The sequence below is a fragment of the Electrona antarctica genome (assembly GCF_951216825.1).
Source record: "Electrona antarctica genome assembly, chromosome: 6".
Classification (NCBI taxonomy): domain Eukaryota; kingdom Metazoa; phylum Chordata; class Actinopteri; order Myctophiformes; family Myctophidae; genus Electrona; species Electrona antarctica.
Window position 1 is genome coordinate 21,618,451 of NC_136811.1, and position 10,519 is coordinate 21,628,969.

At 40.5% G+C, this 10,519-nt stretch overlaps 2 protein-coding genes across 3 annotated transcripts in view; one reads left to right on the plus strand and one right to left on the minus strand.

The window, feature by feature from the left end:
* Nucleotides 1-10,519, plus strand: part of LOC306925537 (sperm-associated antigen 1-like) — a 73,971-nt gene that overhangs the window by 59,822 nt on the left and 3,630 nt on the right. The window lies entirely within an intron of this gene.
* Nucleotides 1,672-10,039, minus strand: LOC306925756 (polyadenylate-binding protein 1A). 2 transcript variants are annotated; one of them, XM_079504810.1, is made up of 15 exons: nt 9,153-10,039; nt 8,607-8,800; nt 8,136-8,251; nt 7,526-7,665; nt 7,156-7,256; nt 6,896-7,033; nt 6,709-6,804; nt 6,203-6,475; nt 5,229-5,319; nt 4,861-4,974; nt 4,601-4,743; nt 3,455-3,539; nt 2,942-3,072; nt 2,519-2,613; nt 1,672-2,061 (listed from the first exon to the last, which is right to left on the minus strand). In XM_079504810.1, exons 1-14 carry the CDS (start codon nt 9,343-9,345, stop codon nt 2,524-2,526), a joined length of 1,905 nt encoding a protein of 634 aa, XP_079360936.1. In that variant the 5' UTR covers nt 9,346-10,039; the 3' UTR covers nt 1,672-2,061; nt 2,519-2,523. The 2 variants fall into 2 exon arrangements, with proteins under 2 accessions (XP_079360936.1, XP_079360937.1); XM_079504811.1 differs by having other exon boundaries at nt 7,156-7,250; nt 9,153-10,038.

The following is a 10,519-nucleotide window of genomic DNA, read 5'->3' on the forward strand; positions in this document are numbered from 1 at the left end:
AGGTTGTGCAAGGTGGGCAAAGTGTGAGTCGACAGATCAGCACAATATGGATATAAATCACTGTTTTTAAATCTTTGCCAAGACATATTTTTTCAAATTCTGGATGACTATTTGGCATAAACAGTAGGCCTAGTAACCACTAGTAGGGCAGTGTTAGTCAGACATCTGTTATCAAAGCTTCAGGTCACGATGATCCTAGCCTCGGAAACCCAGACGTTTTTATTTCCAGGGAGAAAAAAAAAACGATGATTCATAGCAACAGATAAGAGACATAAAACCTATCATCCCTTGAATTAATTAATTGAACAGGTTTGTTATAAAATGCACTAATAGATTCCTTTATTAGATCAAGGATGAGTTGAACCTAACTACAAAAGTAATTTTACAGACAAATGTAAGTCGATTTAAATAGCCACAAAGGATACAGAGATTAAAAAAGATGCAGTTACAAAAACTGCACTGTAACAGTCAGCCACCACTGAAATACAATCATATCTTCTTACAGAGCTATTATGAACATATAAATTCCACAAATGCCAAAATGTTTGAATTTATTAGGTAGTTGGGCTGCTTCATGCCTCAGTGAGTTAATCATTATCTGAAAAGACAGATGAGGTCATGAGGAAGTGATAAATGACCTGGTGCATTTTAACCATTATTGCCCAATATATCAACTGACATTTCTCAACTTCTTTACTTATACCACACATGTCTAAACGTGTTATTTGTAGGAACTCCTAATAGGGAAGGACAAAAACTCCCTGAAATAGTTAAATCATGTGGTAGAAGGAATCTAGGGTAATCTGAGGATTTAATATTTTTCAATAGATGCAGGTTAACTTATCACATTCACAAGTGCATGCACACAAGCCATTATTAGGCTAGAATGTATGAGAAGCTACACAACATCCTACGCTTAAAATGGGATATACAGTCTGAATTCTAAACAAAAATGGCACTATAAGTGGTTCTTCAGCTCATAATCACAGGGGAACATATTTTGGTGCTATAGCATAGCACAGCACCTTTGTCAAATGGCATTATACCTATTATATGTGCCTAAAAGCAGTAGAAAACCTACAAAACATCATTGAAAGAGGGAAGGAAAACAGCCATAAAGTTGGTAATACCACTCAATCTGAAGTACCGGAATGTATACATAAGTGGAAGTGGAGCAGTTGGACTAACTGTTGAAGGAGTGGCTGTGGGGTAGTAACAGTAAACAGAACACAGCCACAAATGTAAACATAAGGAAGTGAACACATGCCAACTGAAGGTTGCCCTTTCTTACAGTAGGGTCAGTAAGTTCCTCTCACTTTATGGCTGTATTATACATACATAAATCTTTCCATTTATGTCAATGCTCTAAACACAAATATGACTAGAAGGAATGGCATGCATGTATAAAGGTACATACACATCTGACTAAAAGACCCAAAAAAAACTCAATCTAAAGACGCATGCTACCAATATTTTTCAATACATTTTACTTTAGGGTAGTGGTTGACACATCACTAACATCAAGTGCCACAGCTAGGTCAATAATTTAGTTCAAACTACAGTGCCACCTGGTGGACATACACTAGTGTAACATACATTACAGATGAGATTATCACATCAACAGAAGCAAAACCAAAAGCGACAATTGTCATTAAAGAAACAAGGCATACAAATTGTTTGAGAGTTTATTACAGCCAGTAGTTTACGATACAAATTACTTTTCAAAATGCTCAGCTATCAGCTTCCTGTACACAACAGCTGATATTCTGAGCACTTACATAGTAAAATGACATAAAACAGGAATGCATTCATCATCAATTTTCTCATTTAGATTTTATGTTTTGCAATTTTTTAAACAAGCTTTTGCTTTTTTTTTTATATTATTTATTATTCAAGGCCTAGTCAAACCATTCCTAGACCTGGCAGAGTCAATTGTTTTCTTTTGTCTTTTTTAAGAAATAATTTATCATTTTGCAATGTTTTCAGAGTTTTCGGTTTTTCAATGTTTAAATTTTTTTTTCTATCTTTTTTATCGGTGAAGCAGGTTTCAAGATGCTCGATCTGTAGGAAAAAACAAAAACATTCTAATATAAATATCCAACATACGATTCAAAACACAGCAGAGTCCATTCAATTCATATTACACCAGGGGTTCCCAAACTGTAGTGCATGCAGCCGTGCACCCCTTGTGGTGTGCGAATGCCCTCTAGGGGTGCGTGACATGAAAAGGGTAATGGCGGTTTTATGGTGTCATTTAGCACAAATGGCAAAATTCGGTAAACCACTGTTGTAAGGAGATGTATAGAGCAGCTGCGGGACAGCAGCTGCATGTCTCTCAGTGCAGTGATATTCTGTGATTATTTGCCATAATCATATTGGGTTGGGGGGTGCGTCAGCTAGGTCAGGAGGTAATAGGGGATGCACGGCCAAATAAGTTTGGGGACTGCTGTATTACACCATCAAATTCATTCTTAACTTAATTTAACAGAATTAACACCAAATCACATTCTGCTCTCACCTTCCTTAGACGCTAGGAACCCCAGCAGGGGTGGTGGACTTCTGAGCGGCCTCCTTGGCCTGGTGTGCCTGGAGCACAGCAACAGCCTCATCCACCTAAAAACAGAACACTGGTTTATTAACCACGGTAGAGAAAAGCCTTTTCACAACATACTACATTCATAAGAGTTACACGCAATCCAGAATGTACGGCGCTTCAAGCTCAATAGGAACAAATAAAGAAGTAACACACAAGACTTTGTAAAATAGTCTCGGCAATTAGAGTTAAGGTTAGTAATAGTAGAATACGACGTCTCCGCGTCTCGCAGCCAGTCGGCTCCAGGTGAGCCTGCTGGCTCGATTGCATTTGAGTGATAAGTAACCTACTGGTGCTTATCGGATGATTTTCATACTAATCCGTAGTAAGTGAAAATTCTAAACTAACCTTAGAGCGCAGAGACTCTGGAGACTCCAGCATGTGGAGCAGCTCAGAGTTGTCAATCTCCAACAGCATACCAGTGATCTTCCCTGCCAGGCTGGGGTGCATGTTCTGGATCAGAGGGAACAGACGCTCACCTGGAGGGAGTAGAGGATAACATGCCACCATTAGTAAATGGCAATGCCAAGAAGACTGGAAGACTGAACATGTGTTCTATTGCTAGTTTGACCACTTCAAATATGCTTTCATCTTAACATAACGAATAACCAGAAATGGACCATCTACAGCTTGTAGATAAGCTAGTATTTTCTGTGCATGACATGCTCCAAAGAAGACATGCTGACTTCTATGGAATCCAAATTACTGAAATCAGTCATGGCGACCGAGAACTTTAATCCATGAGGTCAAATAACAATGTGACAACTCAACACATGGGGAGACTATACACGAAATGATTTATATTACCAGACAAAACCTGAATCAGAGGCAACAGTTAACGATAACAGAAAATATATATACCCAGCATCTGCTTCTGTTCCTGAGGAGGGGCAGCAGCCAGCATGGAAGCAGTCAGGGGCTCCTGTCCTTGGACATGCACTGCGGGCTGGAGAAATTATATTGCAAGATTATTGGCTTGTTTAAACACACAATGAATTATGAGTTTGACCAATACCAAACTTTTGGTATGTGTTTGGTAGAGTTTTGGCACTTCAATTAGAATACTTTGGATTTGGATGGATAATGATCTGAAATTGAACAAATACAATAAAAAATAAAAATCAGTCAAATAAATTGACTTGGAAATCTTTACAACAAAACAAAACTACCCTACCCCCAGAAAATGAGGGACAAAGTATTTTGTTAATACACACAGTAAGCGCTAATGGGCCGAGTTAGGAGAACAATATTTTCCATCTATTCCAGATGAATGGGCATGACAAACCTTTAAACATACTTACAACAAAACACTTCATTTTACCTTATTCGATTCAAAGTGTGTGCTAGAAACAAACATTTTGATGGTCACCTCAGCTATTACACAATTAGTGGAACCCAACAAGTAGGCATGTAGCCTACTACCAAAGAACTTTGTTACTATTCTGAGATGATTAATGTTTCCCTCCAATACAATATTCAAATCTATTCGCCTCTAGCTAACCCCATGACGGAATCTGCATCATGATTCCGTCATGGGAATCAGGACCTGGGAGTGAAGCAGGACCTGGATACTTTTTATTTACCAGTATATCAACACTACCATGAATACAAATACCTTATGTTTGCTCACAACTTAAACCCTGAATAGTACTTAGTTAACTTGGGTCCCCCAGGATCCATTTTTCCCCATCTATACCGCACCCCTCACCAACCTTAATCCGGTCGTTTTAACGCACCCCTCACCAACCTTAATCTGGTCGTCTGACGCACCCCTCACCAACCTTATGTCTAACCAATGACTAGTCTAAACTAAGTATGCATCCCAATCTCTTCGCTGAAAATACCAGATCTACAAGGTCACAGGGCTTCAACTTGTAGATTGGCTATTTTTGCTGATCGTTTGACCCAAAATAGGGACACTAGGGTTTGTGCCAGGAATATTAATAAAACTTTATTCCAAGCAGTGCAGTACATCAAACACAGCTTCAATCAGTGTAAAATTCTTACCTGCTGCATAGCAACCTGTGGCTGAGAGGCCATGTGCTGTTGAGGGTTGCGCACACCAGGGGCGTACTTGTACTGGGGCATGGCGCGTACTGGGGCAGCAGTAGCCGAGGCATTGGTAGGACGCTGACCCAGGGCCTGGGTGGCTAAGGGAAGAGGAGATAACATTCCATCAAACATACTGATGCAATTTACACCCATTTTATTTTGCAGTGTGGTTTTGGTTCTGCTGCTTGTCAAAAGAAACTATCCAAAATACTCACGCATACGCTGGGAGGCCATCATGCGTGGAACCTGGGTAGTGGTGGGCCTCATAGTGTTGAAGGTCTGGGGCCTGGGGGCGGACGGACGCATGGCATTGGGCATGTTCTGGAAATCTGCAGGAAGAGCAAAAACAGCATTATAACGGTCCATGTGTAAACATCTTGCACAAGACACAATTTAAATCAACACTGCACCACCTGAGGTTTGTGCAGTGATCACTTTTCCCACCCACTGTTTTTTGTAATTTGTATGAATTTTCTAAGGATCATGTGTCTGCACTGCAATAAGACATTCATTTATTCACAGGTCACCTTTCAAGAATAGCTTTAAGTAATAGACTCCTGGCTGTACAGGTCTGATTACTTACGCTGGGGTCTCACACCCTGAGTGGCCCAGCGGGGGCTGGGGCGGAGCTGTGCCAGCTGGTTGGCTGAGTAGTATGCAGCACGGTTCTGAGCCTGTTGGGGATATATACAAACAAAATGTTTAGTTGACGCACTGATGAGAAGTAACCAACTACCCGTTTCTCATGTTACCCATTATATTATTATATCACCGTTATAGAAGGTTTATTTGTATATCACAGATCTCCGCTGATGTAGGTGTCCTGTTTTCTTTGTGCCTAGTAACAAATGCATCTACAGAAACTCTGAACTGACCAAACAAAAGTTTCCCTTTAAACTGACAGTTGCCAACATTGGGAAATGGGCATGCTTAATCAGAAATCTTAGAAAGAGCTTGTGGAAAAATCCAGGACCATGCACCGTTTATAACCTCATATTCTGCATTCCAAATTCAAGCTTATTCTCATGTCTGGTCCTGGGTTAATTTAGGATTTTAAAATGTTTTAGATTTAAAGACAGCAGTTTAACTCAATAAAATGAATGCCATTTGCACGCTGTGTGAATCCAGTGAAATATTGTGGTAACACAAACTTGCACAATCAGCAGATGTGGTTGTCCATAGGTCTCATGTTTGATTATTTTACATTTTTCTTCTGATTGGGATTCCATGCAAATTATTAAACCACAATTTATGTAAATTTCATTCATGTGCGCCAAAAACACTTGAAAAGCTAGTGCTGTATTACAACAGCAGTGATAATAATGGTTAAAAATCCTCTTGAATAAGAATAATAGAATAAGTGAATAAGTTAATGTGAGGAAATATTTCTCTGGCCAAATTACCATAATAATAATAATCCCAAACAGTGTTGGGAGGTGGACGTTCAGTTAACATGACAATCTATTTGTCCGTTTATTGCAGCATGTATTGAAAGAAAACCGTAAACAAGTCATGAGCCATTTCCCCAATGCCCAGCCCTAAATCGTCCGGTCTTACCTGAGGTATGGCAGCCATGAAGTAGCCGGAAGGTGGGGCAGGCTGGTATGGGTTTAGGACAGGATTGGGCACGGCACGGACAGTGGCCATTCTCTGCATGTACTGGTTAGTTAGATGAGCCTGTCGCTCCTCCTTACGTTGGGCAAGGGCCACATAAAGTGGCTTTGTGGCAACAATACGTCCGTTCATTTCCGTCACTGCCTTGGTGGCTTCCTCAGGGGATGAGAAGCAGACAAAACCAAATCCTTTGCTGCGCCCGCCCTCCATCATCACCTATTGGGTTAGAAATTGATTAGCATTGTTTAGCCTTATCTACAATGACTGCACATCAATAACTTTAATGAAAAGTAATCAAGGACAGTCACACAGACATGTCATGACCTATGGGAATGAAATTCCCTCAGTTATGCTATGAGGCTATGGAAAATAATGAGTCTATTTTCAAACCCATATTGTGATCTTAACCGAGTGATTGTAGAACTTTAAGTTTAAGATGCAGTCTTTACCTTAGCACTTGTTATGGTGCCAAAGGGCGAGAATTCTTTACGCAGGCGCTCATCATCCAAGCCATCATCCAGGTTTTTGACATACAAGTTGACACCCTTGTTAAAAAATAAAATCATTATTATTTTGACCTTTCCCAAGAACTGGGTGAAACCAAAACATTTGTAACATTTATAAAGGCCAACCAACCTGGTATCTGGTCATACGGTCCTGTTTCATCTGCTCAAACTTGCGCTTCAGCTCATTCTGGCGCTCTCCCTTCTTCTGGGCTCGGCCAACATACACCTGCCTGCCATTTAGCTCCTTACCGTTCATGTCATCCACAGCCTGCAATGCAATGGAACATGGACATTTCACTGTCAAGTCAATGTGACTCTAAAATATGGGAAAAAAAGACCTTCAGTCTTTCATCTGTTGACAGGAGGAAAATAATATGAAATATCACTGACCTTCTGTGCATCCTCATGCCTCTCGAAGCTAACAAAGCCAAATCCCTTGGATTTGCCACCGTCATCAGTCATAACACGGATGCTCAACGCAGGCCCTGGAACAATTATTTGTAGAGTAGAGTAGAGTTTATTTATTTTGATCATTAAAAACAATATACAGTGCCTGCTTTGTGTTTTTTTTGCAAAAAGAAATATTGACCAAAAAGGTGTAGGCTGAAGCCTACGCTTATTGTGCCCTATTAAAACAAATTTCATTGGTCAATTTAAAATGTCAACACAGCTTGCTTCACTCCACCACTAAGGACACTAAAGACTGTCATTTCACAGTGAACAGCAAGTCAATAAATAAAAATAGTAGTACACAATTCACCATATTTATTAAACATCTCTCTCAGCTTCTCGTCATCCATGTCCTCCCCAAAGTTCTTGATGTAAACATTGGTGAACTCCTTGGCACGTGCACCAAGCTCAGCCTCTCTCTCTTTCCGTGATTTGAAGCGACCGACAAATCTGTTGTGATGAGATTAGTAATGAAATTTACTACAGTGTCACATAAATCTTTTAGTTTAAGTGCTATTCAGATTTATAAAGAAAAACACTGGTGATCATTTAACTATTAAGGGATTATAATAGCCACTCCAAAAAATATTAGGGTTATTATATACTGTATTGATTAATAGGAAAGCCTACACGATGATAAGTATGGTAACATATTTCTTACTTAGGTAAAACAATGCTTATTGCACCAGACCATTAGGACTGGGAGCATATCATGTGGTTCCGTTCTCTAGTCTAGGGTGTAAAGGAGTATATAATACAATTGTCAAAACTGTTGAAATCCCTCAACAGGTCAGGATCACCAGTAGTTAGTGAACAAGATGCAATTAAACACCCCTCAAAACAAAGCATTAGTCTTCAATGGGTTTTTTAAATTGTTAATGAACATTTGTGTTTAAGAGGGTAATTATTGTCCCACTTACACTTTTCTGTCATTGAGTAACATGCCATTCATTTTCTCAATGGCACGCTCTGCGGCCTCATGGGTCTCAAAGTGCACAAAGCCGTAACCTTTTGAGCCATTTTCATCACAAACCACCTTGGGAAAAGCACATTGAGCATATAAACAATCAGATAACACCATGCCAATCAAATACTTACAACACTTTTTCCCCCACACTATACATGCAGAGCCATCATCTTAACCACTTAAACCCTAGTGTCCCTATTCTGAGTATTTAACAAAAACAAGGTCAGACGCACTGCGAGCTGCCGAGCTTGTAGATCAGCTAATTTCGGTGCAAATATTTGGTACAGAGGAGAAAAGGAGGGGTCCTAGGGGGGGGGGGTCCTAGGGGACCCATGAGGAACTATCAAGTTAAGTACATAGTGTTTAAGTGGTTAATGTTGACATACTTGTGTGGTTAATGTTGACAAGTTATTTCTTAATTTACCTTGCAGGACAGGATGTTTCCAAAAGCAGAAAAGGTGTCATAGAGCGCCTTGTTGTCAATAGACTTGTCCAAGTTCTTAATGAATATGTTGCCTACACCACTCTTCCTCAGTGAGGGGTCACGCTGAGACCACATGATACGGAGGGGCCTGCCTTTAATCACATCAAAGTTCATGGTGTCTAGGGCTCGTTCAGCTGGAAAAACAATACAGTGCATTTAAAACTCTGGGTTGACACCATCACCGTTCATGAATATAAATGACTTAATAGAAGGCTTGACCAGCAGCCACTGCCAGCCAGATGAATATCGCCGTTGTGGCAATTGCAGGTATCGCATAGCATCCTTCCGCTTTTATGAAGTCTGAAGTCAAATGTGCAAACACATTACATGGGTATGCCATATTGAGTGACAATGTGGATTTTCACCTGGCACAATATAATTGCTTTACCCATGTATTGCTGCCATGTGTCATCGACACAAAATGGAGTCAGCACGTGCAATGTATTTTTATGCCACACACATGTCTGCATGTACAGTACAACCTACCGTCAGCGGGCTGCTGGAAGTTCACATAGGCATATCCAAGGGAACGACGGGTGATCATGTCCCTGCATACTCGGATAGAGAGGATGGGTCCGGCCGGGCTGAACTTCTCGTACAGCATGGCCTCGGTAACGTCCTGGTGCAAGTCTCCCACGTACAGGGAGGCCATGGGGTAACTGGGCGCGCTAGGATTCATGATTCACGGCGCGTGTCCTCACGATAACACGAGGGGAATTAAATAATGGACGTGATATCAAGCTGGCAACTGTCGGGCCAGTACCGTCTTCAATATGGAGTGACTGTTCTTCCAAGTAGGTTTCGGCCACTAGCGTCCAGAATTATAAACCACACAGAACTGCTCGCTAGCTTAGCAACGTGGGCAAGTTAGCTTGATTAGCGAAATGTCGAAGTGAGGCCTAACAGTCCTGGCTCGTACAATTCTATAATACCAAGTGTATATTCCTTTACAGCAGGTTACCAAGCTGTGTTGCCGGCAATACAAAATCCTATATTGTCAAGTGCAATAAAACGAAACGTTCATGCCCTTTCAAGGGAAATATAATATGAACGATAATCACCACGCTTTCAACAATGATGCTAACAGATTAGCTAGCCTGCGTTCCTCTAGTTGCGTCTTTCAAAAAAAGGGGAAAAAAGCGTTCTTCTTGTTCGTTACTTGATTTGCAAATGAAATCCTGCTTCACCGATTTTCTTTTTCTTATAAAAATATGTCTGCGTTTGTACTCTAGCTTTTGGTTTGTTTCATAATAATAAAATGTGTGCCGAGACTAGCTCCGGAGCACACCCTACGCAGACAAATTACGGGAATGAAAAGGACGGGCGACGTGTGTTTCTGGGTGTCTAAACCCACAGTACAAACACATAGGATAGCTCAGTGACATCACAGACGAGCGGAAGTTGATGTGCCGACGATAAAACAAGTACTCATCGTATCTTGGTTTTTAAATATATTGCAGATATGTAGCAGGTCTCATTGGCCAAGACGTTGTATGGCTTTGTTTTCCCTTGTTACTTGTTTGGTTGATTGAATACTTTATTAGATTGCAGGGGAGGAAAAAAGCACAGGAAATAAGTACTAGCCTCATGATGGTGACGTCACGGATATAACCTTGCCAGGCATTTTTATTCTAGATCGAGTCCAATCTCAACAATCTCAGATTGTGCCGTACATTCGAAAACGACTCTAAATATAAATGTGTTATAACCACCTCGTATCAGCAGTGTAATAAAACTGAGAAAATATGCATATTCCAATGCCAGCAAATCCTGTCAACTGATTGATTGATTGATTGAAAATTGTATTAACAGTTTGCAGAATTACAGTACATTTCAAGCACAAACTCAATACA